General features: G+C 37.8%; 1 protein-coding gene across 1 annotated transcript in view; it reads right to left on the reverse strand.

The window, feature by feature from the left end:
• Positions 1-2,833: 2,833 nt before the first annotated feature.
• Positions 2,834-27,202, reverse strand: part of LOC112647829 (complement factor H-related protein 2-like) — a 30,081-nt gene continuing 5,712 nt past the window's right edge. Inside the window, 2 exon segments of the mRNA XM_025429023.2 lie at positions 2,834-3,087; positions 3,531-3,703. Of these exon segments, the coding sequence (XP_025284808.1) occupies positions 2,891-3,087; positions 3,531-3,703 (370 nt within the window). The 3' untranslated portion in view covers positions 2,834-2,890.

Consider the following 27,202-nt stretch of genomic DNA (forward strand, 5'->3'; position numbering starts at 1 on the left):
GACAGACAAATCTACAATCAGAAGTAGAAACATCAATTTCCTCGTTAATAACTAGATAAAAATCTAGAAGAATATGGGGGATCTAAAAATAATTACTGAGGGACGCTTAGGTGGTTCAGTAGTTGAGCATCTGCCTTTGGCTCAGGTTGTGATCCCAGGGTCCTGGGATGGAGTCTGTCATCAGGCTCCCCACAGGGACCCTGCTTCTCCCTCTGCCTAATACTAATGCAAATAAATGTGAAACTCTTAATTTGATAAGAGAGCCAGTCAGAGATAAGAATCATTTCAAGTTACTTTTTCTTTTTAAGATTTTATTTATTCATTCATGAGAGACACACACACAGAGAGAGAGAGGCAGAGACACAGACAGAGGAGAAGCAGGCTCCATGCAGGAAGTCTGATGTGGGACTCAATCCCAGGACTCCAGGATCACACCCTGGTCCAAAGTCAGGCGCTAAACTGCTAAGCCACCCAGGGATCCCCTTCGAGTTACTTTTTAAGAAAGTACTTACACTTGAGTCAAGTATCCTGGGACAAAATAAACAGAAGACATTTTAACCTTCATCTGATAGCTTAACTGGTGATAGTAATGTTTGCATGACACTTTCAATATTGTTTTCATGGATATTGAAATATGAGAATATATAAGTAAAAAAGGAGAAAATGTGTTAAAAGTTTTTTTAATCCTATATTATTAAACTTGAATTGGGAAATCCAATAGGTACTAGTTAATTTTAAATTTTATTTCTTTTTCAAATTTCTGACAACCAAAAGACTCTGGAAATAAAGACACTTCAACAGTATTGAACACTCCCATCCATCATGAATAGTACAACTTGGATTCTAAGCACTGTTGTCCAATAAAAAGAATCAGAACTTCTTGGGAAGATGTATGATTATTGGTGTTGGGCAAGGGAAGTATACAGTGAGCCTGGACTGTCATGCTGTGCTAAAAGGAGGAGAAATACCCAAAGACTGATGGGGATATAACAAAGCAATCAGGTGCCAATAACAAGACACTCACTAGCCAAATTTTGGATAATTGGAACTTCAAATAATAATGATTATAATTGATTGTGACAAATTGAGTAAATAAAAATTCACAAATCCAGATTGATACCATGTTTAAAAGATCTTTAAAGCAATCACAGAGGGTCACTGTTAACATCAAGTCCTTACTCCAAAAATTGGAAATAAAGGGAAAAAAAACTAAAGATTTACCAAATCTTTTCAGGTGAAATTTTAATTTAAACAGAGTTGATAAATTCTCTTCTTTACACAAGAATGACAATAAGTGCAAATAAAAGATATTATTGGTCTTAAAAATCACTTTTTTGCAGCCAACAATGAAATAATTGATTATATACAAGTATCATAAATAGATTCCACAAACATTAGGTGAAAGGCTTTGGAGAATAGTATGTACAGATGTGTTAACATTAACAGCAAAGACAACTTGCCAATTTAATAGGGTTCCTTTATATGTGAGACTCCTGGATGTCACCAGTGATTCACACTTAGATAAATCGACTCCATTGGTGATAGCCACGTTTCTCATTCTAAGAATGCCACTTGATTTGATACAATGCAAAGTTACAAGATATCACCTTAAAATATTTTTATCTTAATTATGTATACCTTTATTTTCATCTTAAAGTTGTTGTGTCCTTATAGAAATTTAAAGGGTTTATAGTCGGGATGCCCAGGTGGCTCAGTGGTTGAACATCTGCCTTCAGCTCAGGGCATGATCCTGAGGTCCCCGGATCAAGTTCCACATCAGGCTCCTCGCATGGAGCCTGCTTCTCCCTCTGCCTGTCTCTACCTCTCTCTGTGTCTCATGAATAAATAAATAAAATCTTTAAAAAATAAAGTGTTTATAGTCAACTGATTCTAATTATGTTGTTTGAAATGTATGAACATAAAAATCATATTTCAGACTCTTGTGGTAGAATGTTTCCAAAGCCCTCTATACCAGCAAAATCATGAAAATGTTTTTAGATCTGAATATGAGCACCAAAGAAGTCTTCATAGTTCTCAATATCTTAATTTTTAAGTGACATATCTGATGGTTCAAAGGTAATATATACTAAATATAGAAAAATTAGAGGACACAGGTAAGAATAAAGGAATTAAACAGCCACTCTCCTCTCTATTATCTCTGAATTCAGTTATAGTCACTATAAAATTATTGTACTTTTACAATACAATAAGCCTTTTTACTATAAGCATTCAGTGTTCAAAGCATAATGTGTGTGTGTGTCTATACTTGATATTGGACTTCTGAAATCATTTTTAATGTCATAATGGCTATACACTTAATTGTATTTGAATTCCTCTTTATGATTTGTTTGAATTATTAAGTTTGCTAGAGAGACATAGATCATGCACGTTATCATTTTTTTGTATAGATAGATAAGCAAAACTAAATGATAACTTCTTACATCTTATTACCAACATAGGTATGACACATGTCTGTATGAGTTTGTGAAGTGATATGATTTTGAAGATGGAGGCAAGCATTTTTTCCCCATTTCCTCTGAAATGAAGAGACTCAGGAAGCCTCAGGTGTTATGGAGAAACCTTTGAGAAAGTTAGGAGAAGGATAAATAGAAGCAGGCACTGAAGTGATCACATATAATTTCCTGCCACAGATATTTTATAAATAGTACACATAGCATTTTGGTTCACCAAGTTTTAATGTGGTGCTTTTCTGGAGTGATTCATTTGTCTCTCAGATTATATCATCCAAATAATATTTAACATAAATTCTGACTTATGAATAAAATGAATTAAAAAGTTGAAAAAATAACTGAAAAGAATTGGATTCATAAAGAAAACTTTGGAATAAATGTGCATATTTTAATTTTAGGACTGCATTTTAACCATTGCATCATATACTAATGGGATATGTCAGTTTCCTTTCCTGAGAGTTTACTCGAAATGTTTGCAATGATGTCTTTCTACAATATCCATGTTTACATATAAATTCAATAGTATCCCCGGTTTTAGAATAAAATTTTTTCTCATGGATCCATCGTAAATGTATGTTATGTTTTTCCATGATTTCTTCTGATATCACACATCCCTCTGAAAGTACAAAAATGAACATAAAACATTAAATAGCATACAAATATTTTCCACAGAATTTCAGACTTTCAAGTAGAATATTCTATACTGGGCTCGCACCTCATTCTCAAAACCTTTTCCAAACCAACTCACTGAAAAATCCATCATGTAGATTTAGATCATTTTAACAATTAAGGATGTAAAAATAAGGTACTGTGTTTAATGTGTAATAGTTAAATATTATAATCAGCTATCATATGAAGAGCTTCTATTAAAGGATCTTTTGTTGCTGTTATAGCTTGAACAAGGATTTTTCCAACTTTATTTCCTCATATATTAATATTTGGAAGTCAAGCATTCAACAGAACGGTTGTTTGTTAATCCATGAAAATTCTATAAATAGCAAAACATCATATTCATTATACTGATCTTCCCAATATCTATGAGAATATTAAAATATTTACCTAAGCATTTCAGTGATTCTGACCACTGTCCATTACTGCATACTATATTTCTGTTTCCCCAAAGTACATACAAGGCCTAGCATTGGTACTCGACTTATGATCCTGGAGCATATACTGATAATGGGAATGAGGTAATGTCTCCTTTGGCAATCAACAGAGGGGGCCCACATTTTCTGTTAGGGTTTAAAAAAACATTATTTGATTCGTGAAAAGACCAAAGAAAAACACAGGTTAAAATAAAGCAATAAAAACATAGCAGAGTATTTAGTATCAAGACTTGTGATTTCTGCTGACATAAAGGATTCCCTGAAGAAACTTTAATCACTAAAATGAGAGTTACATTTTAAGCCCTTCCTTTCACCCCACGTGAAAGCATACATAAAGCATTAACAAATGCATCTGCTTTACATTATTTTGGTATTAAAAAGTGCTTTTCTTAGAGAATAAATGCTGAACAGACTGAAAGCTTAGACAGCACCAAAAAGGAGAATTATAGACCAATATCCCTGATGAATTCAGATGCAAAAATTCTCAACAAGATACTAGCCAATAGGATCCAACAGTACATTAAGAAGATTATTCACCATGACCAAGTGGGATTTATCCCCAGGATGCCAGAGTGGTTCAACACATGTAAAACAATCAACGTGATAGATCACATCAACAAGAGAAAAAACAAGAACCATATGAACCTCTCAACAGAAGCAGAGAAAGCATTTGACAAAATACAGCATCCATTCCTGATCAAACCTCTTCAAATTGTAGGGATAGAGGGAACATTCCTCAGTATCTTAAAAGATATATATGAAAAGCCCACAGTGAATATCATTCTCAATGGGGAAAAACTGAGAGACTTTCCCCAAAGATCAGGAACATGACAAGGATGTCCATTCTTACCACTGTTATTCAACATACTACTAGAAGTTCTAGCCTTAGCAATCAGACAACAAAAAGAAATAAAAGGCATTCAAATTGACAAACGCTCCCTCTTTGCAACATACTACTAGAAGTTCTAGCCTTAGCAATCAGACAACAAAAAGAAATAAAAGGCATTCAAATTGGCAAACTCTCCCTCTTTGCAGATGACATGATACTGTACATAGAAAACCCAAAAGACTCTACTCCAAGACTGCTAGAGCTCATACAGCATTCAACAATGTGGCAGGATATAAAATCAATGCCCAGAAATCAGTGACATTTCTATACACTAACAATGAGACTGAAGAAAGAGAAATTAAGGAGTCAATCCCATTCACAATTGTACCCAACAGCATAAGATACCTAGGAATAAACCTAACCAAAGAGGTAAAGGATCTATACCCTAAAAACTACAGAACACTTCTGTAAGAAATTGAGGAAGACAGAAAGATACGGAAAAACATTCCATGCTCATGGATTGGAAGAATTAATATTGTGACAATGTGTATGCTACCCAGGGCAATTTACATGTTCAGTGTAATCACCATCAAAATACCATGCACTTTCTTCACAGAGTTTGAACAAATAATCTTAAAATTTGTATGGAATCATAAAAGACCCCAAATAGCCAGGGGAGTGTTGAAAAAGAAAGCCAATGCCGGGGGCATCACAATGCTGTATTACAGCTGTGATTTCAAGCTGTATTACAAAGCTGTGATCATCAAGACAGTATGGTACTGGCACAAAAACAGGCACATAGATCAATGGAACAGAATAGAGAACCCAGAAATGGGCACTCAACTCTATGGCCAACTAATATTTGACAAAGCAGGAAAGACTATCCACTGGAAAAAGGACAGTGTCTTCAATAAATGGTGCTGGGAAAATTGGACATCCACATGCAGAAGAATGAAATTAGACCACTCTCTTACACCATACACAAAGATAAACTCAAAATGGATGAAAGATCTAAATGTGAGACAAGAATCCATCAAAATCCTAGAGGAGAACACAGGCAACACCCTTTTTGAACTTGGCCACAGCAACTTCTTGCAAGATACATCCATGAAGGCAAGGGAAACAAAAACAAAAATGAACTACTGGGGCTTAATCAGGATAAAAGGCTCTGCACAGCAAAAGAAACCGTCAACAAAACTAAAGGACAACCTACAGAATGGGAGAAGGTATTTGCAAATGACATATCAGATAAAGGGCTAGTATCCAAGATCTATAAAGAACTTATTAAACCCAACAGCAAAGAAACAAACAATCCAATCATGAAATGGGCAAAAGACATGAACAGAAATTTCAACAAAAAAGACATAGTCATGGCCAACAAGCACATGAGAAAATGCTCCGCATCACTTGCCATCAGGGAAATACAAATCAAAACCACAATGAGATACCACCTCACACCAGTGAGAATGGGGAAAATTAACAAGACAGGAAACAACAAATGTTGGAGAGGATATGGAGGGAACCCTCTTGCACTGTTGGTGGGAATATGAACTTGTACAGCCACTCTGAAAACCTCCAAGTGTGGAAGTTCCTTAAAGAGTTAAAAATAGAGCTACCCTACAACCCAGCACAATTGCACTGCTGGGTATTTACCCAAACGATACAGATGCAGTGAAATGCCGGGACACCTGCACCCCAATGTTTATATCAGCAATGTCCACGATAGCCAAACTGTGATAGGAGCCACAATGTCCTTCAACAGATGAAGAGATAAAGAAGAAGTGGTATACAATGGAATATTACTCAGCCATAGAAAGGATGAATATCCACCATTTGCTTCGATGTGGATGGAACTGGAGTATATTATGCTGAGTAAAGTAAGTCAATTGGAGAAGGACAATCATCATATAGTTTCATTCATACAGAGAATATAAGAAATAGTGAAAGGGATTATAAGGGAAAGGAGGGGAACTGAGTGGGAAAAATTAGAGAGGGAGACAAACCATGAGAGACTCCTAACTCCGGGAAATGAACAAAGGGTTCTGAAGGGAGACATGGGAGGGGGGTTGGGGAAACTGGATGACAGGCACTGAGGAGGGCACTTGATGGGATGAGCACTAGGTGTTATACTATATGTTGGCATATTGAACTTCAATAAAAACAAAACAAAATTAAATTAAATTAAAATGCAGACCTCAAAAAAAAAGCTTAGACAGAAATTTCCTTGTTTTTTTTTTACATAACATATTGTAGTATCTATTGGATCTCTAGTCCTTTTTTATTGATTTGCATTTTTATTACAAAATAAATATCTTCCCCCTTAATAAAATTCAAAGAATTACAAATTTGTATAAGGTGAAAGGGAATAGATAGCTTTCTGTCCTGGACAAGATGAGGTAGAAACATTTCTGCTTATTCCTTCTGCTAAGTATAACTAAAAATCCTGAATGTATTGTAAACACCAACATGAAAAGAGATTTCCCAGGCCTAGCAAGACAGAGACATTTCTTACAATACCTGAATTACTCCAGAGAAACCCCACAAAAGAAACCTAAGACCACACCTTTTTCCAACTTGATCAACAGAGGCCAGGTGAGGAGCCTAGACTCTACCCACACTCATAGGGAAAAAGACCCTGTTCCCCCTTCCTGTGAATCAGTAGAGGCCAACTGGGAAGCCTGGACTTGTACCCTGCATGGTAGTAATAAAAGCCTAGCAAATAAAATATTTCAACAAAATGCAGAATTTTAAAACATATTACTCAAAACATCAACATATAATCGAAAATCATTCATCCTAGCAGGAACCAGGAAAATCTCAAAGGAGAGAGAAAATCAACAGAAGGCCACACTAAGATGGCATAGATATTGGAATTATTTGACAATGTTTTTTTTTAATTCAATGGGAATTATAGAACCAAAAAATATAACAGATTTTTTTTAACCCACTGGATAGGCTTAGTAATAGATTGCAGATGCCAGAAGGATACATAAACCTGAATATAGAGCAATACAAATCACTCACTTTCAGACTCCACTGAAAACAAGCAAACAAAAAAATGGACAGAGCTACAGGGGACCTGTGGGAAGATAACAAAAAGGAGACACTCAAGAAAAGAAAGAAGAAAGGATTAGAGATGAAAAAAATATTTCAAAAAAGAATGGCCAAAAATTTCCCAAACTGGTCATAAAACATAAATGCATATACTAAAAAAGCTGGGAAATCTCCAAACAGGTTAAACCCAAAGAAAGTCATGCCAAGATACATCATAATCAAACTGCTGAAAACTATTAAGAAAAGGAAAAAAATACCAGACTAGATAGAAATTATGCAAACCAATGGAAGAGAAAGAACTCAAATATCTGTTGCATGCTCATTTGTAACCATGGAGTCAGAAAGAACTGTCAACCCTGAATTCTATATGCAGTGACACTACCCTGTAGGATTTAAGGGAGAATTGAAGACTTTCTGAGACAAACAAAAACAGAGAATTTGCTCCAGCAGACCTGTCCTTAAAGAATTTCTCAAGGAGAGAGGGAGGAGCAAGATGGCGGAAGAGGAGGGTCTTCAAATCACCTGTCTCCACCAAACTACCTAGAAAACCTTCAAATTATCCTGAGAATCTATGAATTCGGCCTGAGATTTAAAGAGAGACCAGCTGGAATGCAACAGTGAGAAGAGTTCGCGCTTCTATCAAGGTAGGAAGACGGGGAAAAAGAAGTAAAGGAACAAAGGCCTCGAAGGGGGAGGGGCCCCGCGAGGAGCCGGGCTGAGGCCGGGGCGAGTGTCCCCAGGACAGGAGAGCCCCGTCCCGGAGACGCAGGAGCTGCACCGACCTTCCCGGGCGGAAAGGGGCTCGCGGGGAGTTGGAGCAGGACCCAGGAGGGCGAGGATGCCCTCGGGCTCCCGGGGACAGTAACAGCAACTGCGCGCCCAGGAGAGTGCGCCGAGCTCCCTAAGGGCTGCAGCGCGCACGGCGGGACCCGGCGGGACCCGGAGCAGCTCGGAGGGGCTCGGGCAGAGGAGGAGGCTCCGTGCGGAGGGGGCTGCGCGGTTCCAGGAGCAGCTCGGAGGGGCTCGGGCGGCGGCTCCGCGGAGGGGGTTGCGCGGCCCGGGAGCGCGAATCCAACAGCGCAGGCTCCGGAGCACAGGGCGCCGGGACACAGCCCAGGATCCCGCCTCCCCCGGGACAGGCAGAGGCCGGGAGGGCCCAGGACAGCAAGGACGCTCCTGCCCCAGCTGAGCACATCAGCGGCCCCGCCCCGGAGCCTCCAGGCCCTGCAGACGGAGTTCCTGCCGGAGCTGAATCCAGGTTTCCAGAGCTGCCCCGCCACTGGGGCTGTTCCTCCTGCGGCCTCACGGGGTAAACAACCCCCACCGAGCCCTGCACCAGGCAGGGGCACAGCAGCTCCCCCAACTGCTAACACCTGAAAATCAGCACAACAGGCCCCTCCCCCAGAAGACCAGCTAGACAGACAACTTCCAGGAGAAGCCAAGGGACTTAAAGTACACAGAATCAGAAGATACTCCCCGGTGGTTCTTTTTTTGTTTGTTTGTTTTTGTTTTTGTTTTTGTTTTGTTTTGCTTTTTGATTTGTTTCCTTCCCCCACCCCTTTTTTTCTCCTTTCTTTTTCTTTCTCTTTTTCTTCTTTTTTTTTTTTTTTTTTCGTTTTTTTTTTTCTTTTTCTTCCCTTTTTTTCTCTTTCTCTTTTCTTTCCTTCTTTCTCTCCTCTCTTTTTCTCTTTTTCCCAATACAACTTGCTTTTGGCCACTCTGCACTGAGCAAAATGACTAGAAGGAAAACCTCACTTCAAAAGAAAGAATCAGAAACAGTCCTCTCTCCCACAGAGTTACAAAATCTGGATTACAATTCAATGTCAGAAAGCCAATTCAGAAGCACTATTATACAGCTACTGGTGGCTCTAGAAAAAAGTATAAAGGACTCAAGAGACTTCATGACTGCAGAATTTAGAGCTAATCAGGCAGAAATTAAAAATCAATTGAATGAGATGCAATCCAAACTAGAAGTCCTAACGACGAGGGTTAACGAGGTGGAAGAACGAGTGAGTGACCTAGAAGACAAGTTGATAGCAAAGAGGGAAACTGAGGAAAAAAGAGACAAACAATTAAAAGACCATGAAGATAGATTAAGGGAAATAAACGACAGCCTGAGGAAGAAAAACCTACGTTTAATTGGGGTTCCCGAGGGCGCCGAAAGGGACAGAGGGCCAGAATATGTATTTGAACAAATTCTAGCTGAAAACTTTCCTAATCTGGGAAGGGAAACAGGCATTCAGATCCAGGAAATAGAGAGATCCCCCCCTAAAATCAATAAAAACCGTTCAACACCTCGACATTTAATTGTGAAGCTTGCAAATTCCAAAGATAAAGAGAAGATCCTTAAAGCAGCAAGAGACAAGAAATCCCTGACTTTTATGGGGAGGAGTATTAGGGTAACAGCAGACCTCTCCACAGAGACCTGGCAGGCCAGAAAGGGCTGGCAGGATATATTCAGGGTCCTAAATGAGAAGAACATGCAACCAAGAATACTTTATCCAGCAAGGCTCTCATTCAAAATGGAAGGAGAGATAAAGAGCTTCCAAGACAGGCAGCAACTGAAAGAATATGTGACCTCCAAACCAGCTCTGCAAGAAATTTTAAGGGGGCCTCTTAAAATTCCCCTTTAAGAAGAAGTTCAGTGGAACAGTCCACAAAAACAAAGACTGAATAGATATCATGATGACACTAAACTCATATCTCTCAATAGTAACTCTGAATGTGAACGGGCTTAATGACCCCATCAAAAGGCGCAGGGTTTCAGACTGGATAAAAAAGCAGGACCCATCTATTTGCTGTCTACAAGAGACTCATTTTAGACAGAAGGACACCTACAGCCTGAAAATAAAAGGTTGGAGAACCATTTACCATTCGAATGGTCCTCACAAGAAAGCAGGGGTAGCCATCCTTATATCAGACAAACTAAAATTTACCCCAAAGACTGTAGTGAGAGATGAAGAGGGACACTATATCATACTTAAAGGATCTATTCAACAAGAGGACTTAACAATCCTCAATATATATGCTCCGAATGTGGGAGCTGCCAAATATATAAATCAATTATTAACCAAAGTGAAGAAATACTTAGATAATAATACACTTATACTTGGTGACTTCAATCTAGCTCTTTCTATACTCGATAGGTCTTCTAAGCAAAACATCTCCAAAGAAACGAGAGCTCTAAATGATACACTGGACCAGATGGATTTCACAGATATCTACAGAACTTTACATCCAAACTCAACTGAATACACATTCTTCTCAAGCGCACATGGAACTTTCTCCAGAATAGACCACATATTGGGTCACAAATCGGGTCTGAACCGATACCAAAAGATTGGGATTGTCCCCTGCATATTCTCGGACCATAATGCCTTGAAATTAGAACTAAATCACAACAAGAAGTTTGGAAGGACCTCAAACACGTGGAGGTTAAGGACCATCCTGCTAAAAGATAAAAGGGTCAACCAGGAAATTAAGGAAGAATTAAAAAGATTCATGGAAACTAATGAGAATGAAGATACAACCGTTCAAAATCTTTGGGATGCAGCAAAAGCAGTCCTAAGGGGGAAATACATCGCAATACAAGCATCCATTCAAAAACTGGAAAGAACTCAAATACAAAAGCTAACCTTGCACATAAAGGAGCTAGAGAAAAAACAGCAAATAGATCCTACACCCAAAAGAAGAAGGGAGTTAATAAAGATTCGAGCAGAACTCAACGAAATCGAGACCAGAAGAACTGTGGAACAGATCAACAGAACCAGGAGTTGGTTCTTTGAAAGAATTAATAAGATAGATAAACCATTAGCCAGCCTTATTAAAAAGAAGAGAGAGAAGACTCAAATTAATAAAATCATGAATGAGAAAGGAGAGATCACTACCAACACCAAGGAAATACAAACGATTTTAAAAACATATTATGAACAGCTATACGCCAATAAATTAGGCAATCTAGAAGAAATGGACGCATTCCTGGAAAGCCACAAACTACCAAAACTGGAACAGGAAGAAATAGAAAACCTGAACAGGCCAATAACCAGGGAGGAAATTGAAGCAGTCATCAAAAACCTCCCAAGACACAAGAGTCCAGGGCCAGATGGCTTCCCAGGAGAATTTTATCAAACGTTTAAAGAAGAAATCATACCTATTCTCCTAAAGCTGTTTGGAAAGATAGAAAGAGATGGAGTACTTCCAAATTCGTTCTATGAAGCCAGCATCACCTTAATTCCAAAGCCAGACAAAGACCCCGCCAAAAAGGAGAATTACAGACCAATATCCCTGATGAACATGGATGCAAAAATTCTCAACAAGATACTGGCCAATAGGATCCAACAGTACATTAACAAAATTATTCACCATGACCAAGTAGGATTTATCCCTGGGACACAAGGCTGGTTCAACACCCGTAAAACAATCAATGTGATTCATCATATCAGCAAGAGAAAAACCAAGAACCATATGATCCTCTCATTGGATGCAGAGAAAGCATTTGACAAAATACAGCATCCATTCCTGATCAAAACTCTTCAGAGTGTAGGGATAGAGGGAACATTCCTCGACATCTTAAAAGCCATCTATGAAAAGCCCACAGCAAATATCATTCTCAATGGGGAAGCACTAGGAGCCTTTCCCCTAAGATCAGGAACAAGACAGGGATGTCCACTCTCACCACTGCTGTTCAACATAGTACTGGAAGTCCTAGCCTCAGCAATCAGACAACAAAAAGACATTAAAGGCATTCAAATTGGCAAAGAAGAAGTCAAACTCTCCCTCTTCGCCGATGACATGATACTCTACATAGAAAACCCAAAAGTCTCCACCCCAAGATTGCTAGAACTCATACAGCAATTCGGTAGCGTGGCAGGATACAAAATCAATGCCCAGAAGTCAGTGGCATTTCTATACACTAACAATGAGACTGAAGAAAGAGAAATTAAGGAGTCAATCCCATTTACAATTGCACCCAAAAGCATAAGATACCTAGGAATAAACCTAACCAAAGATGTAAAGGATCTATACCCTCAAAACTATAGAACACTTCTGAAAGAAATTGAGGAAGACACAAAGAGATGGAAAAATATTCCATGCTCATGGATTGGCAGAATTAATATTGTGAAAATGTCAATGTTACCCAGGGCAATATACACGTTTAATGCAATCCCTATCAAAATACCATGGACTTTCTTCAGAGAGTTAGAACAAATTATTTTAAGATTTGTGTGGAATCAGAAAAGACCCCGAATAGCCAGGGGAATTTTAAAAAAGAAAACCATATCTGGGGGCATCACAATGCCAGATTTCAGGTTGTACTACAAAGCTGTGGTCATCAAGACAGTGTGGTACTGGCACAAAAACAGACACATAGATCAGTGGAACAGAATAGAGAATCCAGAAGTGGACCCTGAACTTTATGGGCAACTAATATTCGATAAAGGAGGAAAGACTATCCATTGGAAGAAAGACAGTCTCTTCAATAAATGGTGCTGGGAAAATTGGACATCCACATGCAGAAGAATGAAACTAGACCACTCTCTTTCACCATACACAAAGATAAACTCAAAATGGATGAAAGATCTAAATGTGAGACAAGATTCCATCAAAATCCTAGAGAAGAACACAGGCAACACCCTTTTTGAACTCGGCCATAGTAACTTCTTGCAAGATACATCCACGAAGGCAAAAGAAACAAAAGCAAAAATGAACTATTGGGACTTCATCAAGATAAGAAGCTTTTGCACAGCAAAGGATACAGTCAACAAAACTCAAAGACAACCTTCAGAATGGGAGAAGATATTTGCAAATGACCTATCAGATAAAGGGCTAGTTTCCAAGATCTATAAAGAACTTATTAAACTCAACACCAAAGAAACAAACAATCCAATCATGAAATGGGCAAAAGACATGAACAGAAATCTCACAGAGGAAGACATAGACATGGCCAACATGCATATGAGAAAATGCTCTGCATCACTTGCCATCAGGGAAATACAAATCAAAACTACAATGAGATACCACCTCACACCAGTGAGAATGGGGAAAATTAACAAGGCAGGAAACAACAAATGTTGGAGAGGATGCGGAGAAAAGGGAACCCTCTTACACTGTTGGTGGGAATGTGAACTGGTGCAGCCACTCTGGAAAACTGTGTGGAGGTTCCTCAAACAGTTAAAAATAGACCTGCCCTACGACCCAGCAATTGCACTGTTGGGGATTTACCCCAAAGATACAAATGCAATGAAACGCCGGGACACCTGCACCCCGATGTTTCTAGCAGCAATGGCCACGATAGCCAAACTGTGGAAGGAGCCTCGGTGTCCAACGAAAGATGAATGGATAAAGAAGATGTGGTTTATGTATACAATGGAATATTACTCAGCTATTAGAAATGACAAATACCCACCATTTGCTTCAACGTGGATGGAACTGGAGGGTATTATGCTGAGTGAAGTAAGTCAGTCGGAGAAAGACAAACATTATATGTTCTCATTCATTTGGGGAATATAAATAATAGTGAAAGGGAAAATAAGGGAAGGGAGAAGAAATGGGTGGGAAATATCAGAAAGGGAGACAGAACGTAAAGACTGCTAACTCTGGGAAACGAACTAGGGGTGGTAGAAGGGGAGGAGGGCGGGGGGTGGGAGTGAATGGGTGACGGGCACTGGGTGTTATTCTGTATGTTAGTAAATTGAACACCAATAAAAAAAAAAAAAAAAAAAAAAAAAAAAGAATTTCTCAAGGAATTCTCTAAATAGAAAGGAAAAGGTAACAGAAGAATTAATACTTCAGGAAGGACAAAAAAAAAAAGAAAGAAAGAAAGAAAAATAGGGGTAATATAACAGACTCTCTTTTTCCTGTTTAGTAGGTTAAATTATGTTTGATGTTTGTACAAAATTACATCATTTGAAATGATTTGATATTGGAGCAAAACTACATCATATGCTAATGTATGTAGAGGAAATACTTGAGAACTTTATATTAAAAATGTAGGGAGACTCAGTGGACCTAAACAGAATCAAAGTTCCCACAGTTCACTTGATGTGGTAAAATGTCAATAGCAGGGGGAGTGATAAGCTATATATGTGCATCTTCATACTTACAGCAACATTAACAAAACTATACAAAGAGATACACTCAAAAACAATATAGATATATCAAATAAAATGATTTTAAAATGTTCCAAAAATCCACGGGGAAGGCAAGAAAACAGGAATGAGAAACAGAAGAAACACACACAAAACAAATAATAAAATGACTGACACAGCCCCTGATCTATCAATAATTACTTTAAGTGTAAATGGTTTATATACTTCAGTTAAAAAATTGAAAATGGGGACACCTGGGTGGCTCAGCGGTTGAGCATCTGCCTTCAGCTCCCGCAGTGATCCCCTGGCTGGTGATCAAGTCCCACATCAGGCTCCCTGCAGGGAGCCTGCTTCTCCCTCTGCCTATGCCTCTGCCTCTGTGTGTGTGTGTGTCTTTTTTTTTTTTTTTTGTATATTTTTTATTGGAGTTCGATTTGCCAACATATAGCATAACATCCAGTACTCATCCCATCAAGTGCCCCCATCAGTGCCTGTCACCCAGTCACCCCATCCGCCCACCCTTGGGTGGCCCTTTCCACTACCCCTTGTTCATTTCCCAGAGTTAGGAGTCTCTCATGTTCAGTCACCCTCACTGATATTTCCCATTCATTTTCTCTCCTTTCCCCTTTATTCCCTTTCACTATTTTTTATATTCTCTGAATGAATGAGACCATATAATGTTTGTCCTCTGATTGACTTACTTCACTCAGCATAATACCCTCCAGTTCCATCCACGTTGAAGCAAATGGTGGGTATTTCTCTGTGTGTCTCTCATGAATAAATAAATAAAATTTTTTAAAAAATATAAAATAAATTAAAAATAAATAAAAGTTGAAAATGGCAGGATGACATATAAACAAGATCCAACTGTATGGCGTCTAAAAGAAACTCACTTCAAACGTGAAAACATAGGTGAGCTCAAAGTAAGCGATTGGAAAAAATATATATGCCAGGCAAAAGTTGATATGAAATACTACAAGTGGCTAATATAATATCACCTTTGTTGGCTCCCTTTATTTCCTGAACTGTAAACACTAGAAGGTTCTATGACCAAATTCTCAGACTTTTTTTTTTTTCTGTATACACTAATCCCTGGAATAAACTCAGCTAGTAAATTACCTTAAAATATAATCCACATGCTAAAGAAGCCCAAATTTATATCACATTCTATGATCACACCCCAGCTGCCTATTTCATGTCTCAATATGGAATTTCATAGGGCTGTCAGGTGCACTTAAGGTAGCTTTAATACATTTATTCCTCAGGAAATAACTTAATGTCTTAATGCTTTTTTAAAAAAAAAAAAGATTTTATTTATTTAACAGAGCGTGCACAAGCAGAAGGAGCAGCAGGCAGAGGGATAGGAAGAAGCAGGCTCCCTGCTGAGCAAAGAGACCTACACGGGGCTGAATCCAAGGCCCTGCTATCATGACCTGATGATTAGGCAGATGCTTAACCAACTGCGCCACCTAGGCTCCCCTGAGTGTCTTAAGATAGGGAATTGTCCATGATTCCAACTGTTCTTTTAATCTGGCCAAATATCTCATGAAACAAATATACTACATTACTTAGTTCAGTCTGAAAAAATTAATTTTAAGCACCATGATTTTATTTGTATTTTTTAAATATTCCATAAGAGAGAAATGGCAGCTGATGGTGACAGTGGTTCAGAGAAGACTGAGGACCAGAAGGGGAATGTGACCTCCCCAAAGTCACAGCATAAATGGTAGAGCTGGAAGAGAACTGAAGTCTGTAACTGAAGAGACCAGAGGTCTTTCTGTTAAAGTCTTGGGAAACAGACAATTTTTGCAAATTATCTTGTGGGAAAAATGCCTAAAGTCAAAAGAAGCTGGAAAGCTTCCCCAGATGGTTGATGGTTGACAGAGCCAACACTGGATGAATTATATCAAAAGATGAAGGAAGCTGAAACAGAATGGCATGAGGGAAAAAGGAAAGTAGAATCTCTGTGGCCTATCTTCAAGATCCACCACCAGAAAACCCACTATATTTTTGAGGCACAGGTGACACACTGAACTTGCAATTGGCTTCTGAAAGGGGTGGGGCGGTCTTGTTTAGGACTGAGTATTTTATCTGTGAGATCTTCTAGATAGTGTTAGGACTGAGTTCAACTGTAGGACACCCTACTGGTGTCAGATAATTGCTTGGTGGTGTGGAAAAAACAACATCATAATAGGAAGGATCCTCATACCAATTGAATAACACATTTCAGTCAGGATTACAAATAGACATCCTCAGTGGACGTAAGATAAAATCCATATATGATAACTGAAAATTTTCAGTTTTACAATTTGGTTTTGCACAATTAAAATAAAGCTAGCTTTCTCCTCTCTGTTTCCTTTCTATATACTACCCATTCCTGACAACTGATCTTGTCTAAGTAATCAAAGTGTACCACCTTTTTAAAAAAAGATATTATTTATTTATTTGAGATAGAGACAGCATGAGCAGGATGTGGAGAGAGGGAGAGGGTGAAGCAGACTCCCCACTGAGCAGGAACACTGCTAAAGGGCTTGATCCCAGGACCCCAGGATGATGATCTGAGCCAAAGGCAGATGCTTAACCAAGTGAGCCACCCAGGTGCCCCAAGCTCTTCCACCTTTTTAAAGTATTATGATAGAACCATATTTGATAGAACCATTAGATAGGTGATAGATGATGATGATGATGATGATGATGAAGATAGATAGATAGATAGATAGATAATAGATAGATAGATATAATATGATTGATATATGATACAACCATTCATAGAAATTTTAACTTGCTTCTTTTAATATATTGTTATATGAAATTATTAGGATTTCATACAAAATATCATGTATATCTGAGAAGCAGCACAGGATGTAATATCAAGACTTGTATGATTCTGAAGAAAGAAATAATTCATTGGTGAAATTCTAATCACATAAAGTAAGAATTGCAATATTTTGTAGCCCTTCCATTCATGCACTAGAAATATATATTTCTGCTTTCCCACATTCCAGTATAAAAATGATTTTCACAGTGACAGATGATGAGCATTGCATAGTTAGCCATCATATAAAGTTCCTGTACTCTTATACAACCTACTACAATGTCTCTTGGGACACTAATAATTTAATTTTTTCATTGTTTTTAAAAATCAACTCCTTGCAAAAATTAAAGAAACAGATTGATGGAAGGTAAAAAGAGTATATTAACTTCCTATTTCAGAAAGATGGAATAGAAGCATTTATTCATATTCCCTCTGCTAAGTATAACACAGAAGTCTGACATATTATATAAAACAAACAAAGAAACTCAGACAATGCAGAGAAGTCAAATTTGCTGGGGATATAGAAACAAAAGGAGCAACGGAGCTGTGAATTGCTTGAGCTTCTTTTTGCTTCTTGCACATCCCAGACCTATGATGAAAGAAACTTTCAACCTAGAATCATGAAATTTACACCAAAAAAAGCCCCCAAAGAATCTGCTCTCTTTCTAAGCAAAATACAAGAAAAACAGCCTACAAAGACAAACACTTTTTTTTCAATAACCTAACATATCCTTAAAAAAAAAACATGATAGAAACACTTCAGAATGCCTATCCATCAGCAAAGGCCAGGGACACCTGAGTGGCTCAGCAGTTGAATGTCTACCTTCAGCTCAGGGCTTGATCCCGGGGTCTGGGATTTTTTTTTTTTAAATCTTTATTTATTTATGATAGTCACACAGAGAGAGAGAGAGGCAGAGACACAGGCAGAGGGAGAAGCAGGCTCCATGCACCGGGAGCCCGATGTGGGATTCGATCCCGGGTCTCCAGGATCGCGCCCTGGGCCAAAGGCAGGCGCCAAACCGCTGCGCCACCCAGGGATCCCCCGGGATCTGGGATTTAGTTCCACATTGGCCTCCTTGCAGGGAACCTTCTTCTCCTGCCTATGTCTCTATGAATCTCTCTCTCTGTCTCTCATGAATAAAGAAATAAAAATCCTTTTTAAAAAAAATCAGCAAAAGCTAAATGGATAACTTAGATTTCCAACCTGCCTTACCAAATGCAGGTGCTCCTTGCCCTTCCCATGATGTCAGCAAAGGCTGACTGCTTATGCTATACTTATGTCCACAGTTGCAGCAATAAGTACCTCTCCTCCCATGGTATCAGTGGAAGCCAAGTACATAGTTGGAAATGCACCTTGCTTGGTAATAAGGTGGTGTCAATCCCGTCTAGGGAGGTGTCAGCAAAGACAAGGGATAGGCCTTCTACTCCTGCCCAGCACTAATAATTCATTGGCTCCTTTATCTGCAAGAGTTGTGTCAGTGGAGGCTTGATAAAATAGAAGGTTTAAATAAAACTCCGATTCTCATTACATTATACCCCAGCGGTCCAGGATACAATTGGGAATTATTCATCGGATCACGGTTCTTTTCTCAAAGGAGAAAAGAAAATGAACAGATGCTAACTCTAAGATCACTCAGACTGTGAAATTCTCCTTGACATGGAATTTAAAGAACCTAAAAAGAATTATAAATTGAAAAATATAGATTAAAAAGATAACATTTAAAAAAAACCCTCATTGGGAAGAGCTCAGTAATAAATTGGAGATGATGAAAGAATGAATCACTGATATTGAAGATAGATGAATGGAAATGACCTAATCTAAAAATAGAATGAAAACACACAAAATTAACAGACTGCAGGGACTTGTGGGAAAATAATATGATTGGCATTCCATAAAGGGGGAAAGGTATAGAGCTAAAAAAAAAATACTTAAAGAAATGTGGTCAGGAATTCCCCCCAAATGCATGTAACATATAAATATACATATTCAGAAAACTGTGCAAGCTCCATACAAGATAAATCCATATCAAGACACATGATTATCATCAAATTGCTGAAGATTAAAGAGAAAGAAAAAAGATCCTAAACATAGTTAGAGAAATATAATGCAGAACCAATAGGCAAACAATGATTCAAATGGGAGATTACTCATCCAAAAATAAAGAAGCCAGGACAAGTGGCACAATATTTTTAAAAGTGGTAGAACAAAAGAACTACTAACCTCAAATTTAAGAAGAAAAGAAAATATAACAAAGAGAGAATTAGTGGATTTGAAGGTAGGTCAAAAGAGCAGTAAGAAAAAAGAATGAAGAAAAATGAGAACTAAATGAAGAAAAATTAATAGGTGAGACCTTCCCAAATTTGATAAACGATATTATCCACACATCCAAGAGTCTCAACAAACTTCAAGGAGAATAAACTCAGACTCACATTAGAATCAAAGTATCAAATCCAAAGATAAAGAGGTAATCTTGAAAGCAGCAAAAGAGAAGGAGTGCAGTGCATATGAGTGGTCCTAAATAACATCACTAGTCAATTTCTCCTTAGAAACCATGGAAGCTAGGAGGCAGTCATAAGAGGAGGGGAAAAAGCTATCAAACAACAATTTTATATCCAGTAGTAATGTCCTTCAAGATTGAAGGAGAAATTAAGACATTCCCCAATAAACAAAAGCTGAGAGAAATTGTTACAACTAGACATGACCTATAATAAATGCTGAAGGCTGAATTTTAAAGACATTAGACAGTAACTTGAAGCTAAATGAAAACATGAAAACAAACTTGAAGCTAAATGAAAATAATGAAACCATTAGATAATTATTGGTAATAAAGGGAAATATAAAAGCCATTATTATTGTGTTTATGTTTTTAAATTATTTTTCTTATATGATTTACAAGGCAAATGCATGAAATAATAATTATAAATCTATGTTAAGGGGAACACAATAGACAAAGACATATTGTGTGACAATAACATATAAAGGGGAAGGAATGAAGATGTATGGGAGCAGATTTTTATATACTACTGAAGCTTAGCTGGTAACTAATTCAAACTAGGTAATTGTAAATTCAAGATGTGATTTATAAGATGCAATTTGTAATCCCCAGAGAAACTACTAAAATAAATCACTAAAAAATGAGAAAAGAATCAGATTGGTTCACTACAAAAAAAATCCAAAAAAAAAAAAAATCCAGCAAACATTTTTTTAAAAGGGCATTAATGGAAAACTGAGGACAAAAAAGATATGAAACGTTCAGAAAATAATTTAAATGGCAGCAGTAAGACATTTATTATCAGTACTCACTTTAAGTGAAGCAGAATTTTGGAGAAAGAATTTTAAAAATGGGACATTTGTGTACTGTCTACAAGAGACTTGCTTTATTTTTTCCCTAGCTTTATTGAGATGTAACTGACAAATAATATTGCATAAGTTTAAGGCATCCAACATGATGAGTGGATACTTGTGTATATTGTGAAATAATAACCACAAAATCTTAGTTAACATATACATTACCTTACATAATTACCCATGTGTGTGTATGTATGTGCACATGTGGTGAGAATATTTATGATCTGCTCTTCAGCAACTTCCAATATTGTATACAGGAGAGTGTTGTTAACTAGAGTCACCAAGCTATACGTTAGATTCCCAGAACTAACTCATCCCATAACTGGAAATTGATTCTTCCTACTGGCCCTCCTCTCTTCTTTTCTTGGTCACTCCAGATTCATTTTCAAAATAGTGATCATAATGATCTTTTTTTAAACTCATTTTGTGCCATTTTCCTGCTTACAATCTCCCAGAGGTTTCTAATTGCATATAGACTAAAAATCCAAAATATGCATTATGGCCTATAACTTCTAAATTAATTAATTTAGCACTCTGCCCCATCATGGATTTGCTACATTGGCCTCCTCATTTTGCTTCAGTACATCCAAACCTTTTGATGACTTCAGGTGATTTATCTAACCCCTCTCCAGATGCCATCCTTATGGTTGGCAAAGATTAGAAAACTATGTCATGTGAAATATGCCCTTCCTCTGGCCACTTTTATCAATATTGCCTTTTATAATGTGCATGATTAATAATCTTTAGTTTTCTATTTTCTTCTTTTTAAAATTATTGTTATTTTTACTGTCAGTTTTCCAACTTGACACTATAGTCTATGAATAAAGAGATACTGACTCTTGTAGACCATTGATCTCCAACAGCTGTGGTACTGCCTCACATATAGAAGTTCACAATAAATATTGATTAGATGAATTAATAATGAGTGGGAAAATACAGAGAGCTAGAATAGACACTTAGAGGCTGTGACTGTGCTTTAGGAATCTTATTATTCCCAAGACCCTTATTCATATCCAGCAACTGCTTTGTTTCCATTAAAAGTATGAGAAACTCCAACTCAACTTCAGTTCCAATATATTCCTATTTTCAACATGGTTTTTTATGAAGGAGTTTTCCAAGTTCTAAATTATACCCTGGAAACCTAAATTTTAGAAGTACAAAGTTCTAACAATGTGGAAATTAGCAATGTGTTTGTTCTAGTCTTTAAATGATAGAAATTTAGCATTTGCCAAAAAAGATAAATGTCATGTAGCTATGTTTCCTAGCAATAATATCTTGCAAATGTGGTATTTTAACTATTACACTATGTAAAATTTAATTTATCCTCATGTTGTGTCAACTAATTTCATATGATTTCATTATAAACATTAAATTTGTGTTACTAAAACATGCAAGTATCTTTCAAAGATGTTCATTGTGTTCTTGACTAGTGTTTTTCTAATACTTCCTACATTTAATTCCTGTAAGCAAACAAAATTATTTTCTAGTGATTATCCAGAGACTTCCATATCTACTCAGACACAATCAGAGCCCTAAACCTAAAAGGGGGATAATCACAACAGCAACACTGCATATCTTTCATGCTGCTATGTCTTTATAAAATAAAAAAGAATACAGGATCCCAACAACAGTATTTTACTTACCCATCTGATTGCATTTAGGAGGGGTGAACCAGCCACTCTGCACATGTGATAGCGCTCTGATTATGTAGCAGGCTGTAGCCCGTATGACAGACAATTTGTATAGTATCACCTTCCTGGTGTATCTGTCCTGAAGATGCCGAATGACCATTCTCCACCCAAGGGAAAAAGCACTGCCCTAAAAACCCAAAACTAATTAAATCTTGCAATGAAAGAGTCTTATATTTTGCAAGCTTCAAAAGAGAAATCAAGCACAAAAATTCATTTCTTAAAAATTAGTTCACACAAGTTAAAAAGAAAAAATATGTAAACACCATTAATCACCATGTGTGTATATAAAACTTTTAATTTATGAAATTCCTCTAGATATCAGTAAAGTTAGTTTTTATTTCTCATTTGATTGTCTAAATTGCTTTTTGAAGGATGAGATGACTTTTATCTCCTTTGTCTTTTTTACTTTTACCTTTCATGACACTGTCTTCTTCACTTCTCTACTTTTTCTCTGTACTCACTGAGAGGGTAAGACAGATATAATTTTTTAAAACAAAGATAGGATCAATAAAAAACACAAAATTGAGGAAATTAGCTTAAAAACCCTTCTTGAATATTCAAAGAAACAGCACATTTTGAATCAGATATTATACATACAAATAAACTCTCTCTTTTAAAAGACTTTTTTTATGTTTTTATTTGACAGAGAGAGAGAGAGCACAAGCAGGGGGAGCAGTAGGCAGAGGGAGAGGGAGAAACAGGCTCCCCTTGAGCTAGAGTACAATGTGGGGGCTTGATCCCAGGACCCCAAGATCATGACCTAAGCTGAAGGCTGAGGGTTAACCAACTGAGCCACCCAGGTGCCCCACAAATAAACTCTCTTAAGAAAATCTACATTCATACAATTACCAAATGAATGTGTTTAAATTAAATAGTAGCAGTTAATATTATTGACCATTAGTATTTAAAATGAAAAGATCTAGATATTCCACAAAAGTTTATACTTGTTTGTTTGTTTGTTTTTTCTGATTTAATTTCCACAGTTTCTTACAAAAGAGGAATGATGGGCAGCCCAGGTGTCTCAGCGGTTTAGCGCCACCTTCAGTCCAGGGCGTGATCCTGGAGTCCTGGGATCGAGTCCCACGTCGGGCTCCCTGCATGGAGCCTGCTTCTCCCTCTGCCTGTGTCTCTGCCTCTCTCTCTCTCTCTCTGTATCTCATGTATAAATAAATAAAATATTAAAAAAAAAGAGGAATGACTATCTTGCCTTTGCTGGCTCCTCCAGCCCCCAGTTCTATGATGATTTAGATGTGATCCACCCCCCACACACATTTACCCCATATCCCCTTCATCCCCATCTTCCCCAATGAACGCACTGAATAATTCATCAAAAAAGGACCAGGTGCTGATAATTTGAGTCCAAAGTGATTGTGAAGGAGATGCAAAGCTGTGATCACAGAAGTAGTAAAAATGTTTTCCCTTAGCAACTGGGAAGTTTTGTTTATATTTGTCTTCATCATATATGCGTCCATGTTTTATTTCTGGAAAATCACAAGTTCTCCCTTAAGGAAAAAAAATAGTGTCACATATGAATAATTTTATTTTAGTAATCACATTGATTAATTTATTATTCTACTTAAATTAATTGTTCCACTTGTATTTGTGATTCAAGAACTGGGACAATCTATAACTAAGAGTACAAAGGTATTCAAGGCGTTTGTGATGTTTAAGTTCTTCAGAAGTATTTCCAAGGTTAAAATCACACAGAAAAATGTAAACACTGAGAAAAGAATAAAAGTGGTTCCATCCAGTAGGCTTCTCATATCTAAAAACTTTGCTTTGGATGGGATGGTCAGACTATTAATAGTTTTCCATTCACTTCCTGGGTTTCTTCCTCCTCTGTCTTCTGCAGACCTACCCTCAGAAATCTTAGCCCTTTCCATCCTTCTACTCTAGGCAATACATTACATAGGACATATGAACACATATGAAACTATAACTGTAAAGTTGGTGGCTTAAATATCAGAAATATATTTTCTTGTAATTCTTGAGGCTAGAAGTCAGAGGTCAGGAGTCAGTAGGAATGAATGGTTTCTTCAGTGGCATCTCTCCCTGGCTTGTGGATGGCCTCTTCTACGTGGGTCTTCACATCATCTTCCATTTATGTGTCTGTGGCCTAATTTCCTCCTCTTATAGGGATACCAGTTTTATTGGGCTAGGATCCATCCAAATGACCTTGTTTTAATTTTATTTCTTCTCTAAAGACCCTATCTTTGTTTACAGTCGCACTGTTAGGTCCTGGGAGTTAGGATTTCAGCATTTGAATTTTGCAGGAACACAATTCAACCTACACTGCTAAACATACAAAGTTGTATTCTATATACAACACAGTGTGCTTCTGACAAAGGAGTTCATTTCTCCTTTGAGAAACATTGGTGCAACCCAAAGTCACAGGGCATTCATCTCAAAGGCTGCTTCCAGAGATTACTGAGGGAGGACAGTTTCAAACTTGATGGGATGCTTTGTTGTATTGCTGTTATTGTTCCCAGTAAAGGGAATTCCCCAGGTATAGTCTTTTTTTTTTTTTTAGATTTTATTTATTTATTTATGAGAGACATACACACACAAGGGGAGAGAGAGAGAGAGAGAGAAAGAAAGAGAGAGAGAGAGTGGCAGAGACACAGGTAGAGGGAGGAGAAACAGGCTCCATGCAGGGAACTCGACATGGGACTTGATCCCAGGACTCCAAGATCACACCCTAAGCCAAAGGCAGATGCTCAACTGCTGAGCCACCCAGGCATCCCCCGCCCGCACCCCCCCCAGATATAGTCTTAAAGAGCATATAAAACTCTGTGTGTGGCAACTTACTAAAATAAGTTTTAGTAAATTCAGGAGTAAAGCATAGTGATTTATATTCTGTTCAAAAATAGTGCAGTGAAGTATCTTAAAGCACATTAGAGATTAAGTTTATAATACTTTGGAAATGAGAGTTTTTGATTTTAAAAGAACTAACCTTTGAAATGATATCATAATGAAAAATTTATAAAGACATCAAGGAAGGAGAAAAATGTAATTGTATAAATAAAAACCTTAAAGATTTTACACATGCAGCAAAAGACTATTAGAACTAGTACACAACATAAATTGCTCTCTAAAGTTTAAAAATCTATCAATTGTATTTGTTATGTCATAAGATATAATTACTAATATACAAGGACTGAATTCAGAGATATAATCTAGAAAATATATTACTTGAAAAGTGAAAACAAATCAGTGAGCAATGTGCTACAATTAATGCTCTGAAAATTATTTATTCAATATTTACCAGTGGACTCAGAAATGTAAATTAAAGTTTATTGTCTCGATGCTAATTTTGTTGAAATATTAAATTGGTCATAATTTCTTTTAACGGCTTTATTTTTGTTAAAGATTTATTTATTTATTTGAGAGAGAGCAAGTAGAGGGAGGGGCAGATGGAGAGGAGCAGACTTCTCCTTGAACCCAGAGCCACACACAGGGTTCAATCCCAGGACCCTGAGATCATAACCTGAGCTGAAACCAAGAGCCAGAGGCTCAACCAACTGAGCCATCCAGGTGCCCCTTGTAATAGCTTATAATTAAAATACAGTAAACTGAATGTATTTGAAATGTCTGATTTAATAAGTTTCTTTGTGTGAGTAAATTGGGATAGCAGTTTTCACCAAATAAAATATCAATTACTTTATATAACTAAACTACTAGCTAGGACAAATACATATTCTGAACTCTAAAGATAGATATTTTTATGTAAGGGATATGTATATACACATATACTTTTAAAAATTAAATATCTGGGAATCCCTGGGTGGCTCAGTGGTTTAGCGCATGCCTTTGGTCCAGGGCATGATCCTGGGGTCCCGGGATTGAGTCTCACATCAGGCTCCCTGCATGGAGCCTGCTTCTCCCTCTGCCTGTGTCTCTGCCTCTCTCTCTCTGTGTCTCTCATGAATAAATAAATAAAATCTTTAAAAAAAAAGAAGAAGAAAGAACTTAAAAAAAAAAAGGAAAACACTTAAAAGCAAAGAGTTGGTAAAATATTGTAGTTAAGGCAAGAAAAGAGAAAAAATACTGGAAATTTTAACTTGAAATATAAACAAATCATAATGAAAAAAAAAACCTCTAGTTCTATATACTATTTTCCCTCAGTCCTGGAGTTTCCCAGTGCCACTTATTCAGTAAACTTGCTCTTCCCTTGTTCTTCCTACAGTTCTTCTGAGGGAGGGGCCTGCTGCACTGATTCTCAGGTGTCTGTGCCTGGGCAGAGATATCCCGCCCTTGGCCAGGTGGCCTGGCTCAGTGTGAGCTGTTTATCCTCTGAGACCTTTGTTCCCTAGAGGCCCCACCTCTCCTAGGTGAAAAGTGAAAAGAAGAAAAAAAATTTAAAATGGCAGGAGCCAGATCTCCAGCTCCGGAGCCAAGAGCTCCCCACGAGTACCAAACCACAGTCTCCCAGTCCACACTGGCCTAGATGCTCCTGGGGCAGGCATGGGTGCACTGATCTGCACAAATTGAAGGGTACTCAGTGGCAAGAGTCCCTTGCCTCCCAGAGTCTGCCTCATCTGAATGGAATGGAGGATGGCCTCCTCCATCCATTGCCAGGATCTAGCATAAAGGGAGCTCCAGTGCTGCCCTGCGAAACTGGCCAGCTTCTCCCAATTGCCCTGAAGGGTTGTGGTGTTCCAGGCCTTTACCAAGATCCCACCAGGGTTTGTGGTGAGCTTTCTCCTGGGCGCCCCTGTTATTATTGTGTCTCCAGGAATATTGAGGCTTAGTTGCTCCTCCTGTGACTCTGCCCTATTCCCCTGCTGAGCACCTCTCAG

This window comes from Canis lupus, chromosome 7, assembly GCF_003254725.2.
Source record: "Canis lupus dingo isolate Sandy chromosome 7, ASM325472v2, whole genome shotgun sequence".
NCBI lineage: Eukaryota > Metazoa > Chordata > Mammalia > Carnivora > Canidae > Canis > Canis lupus.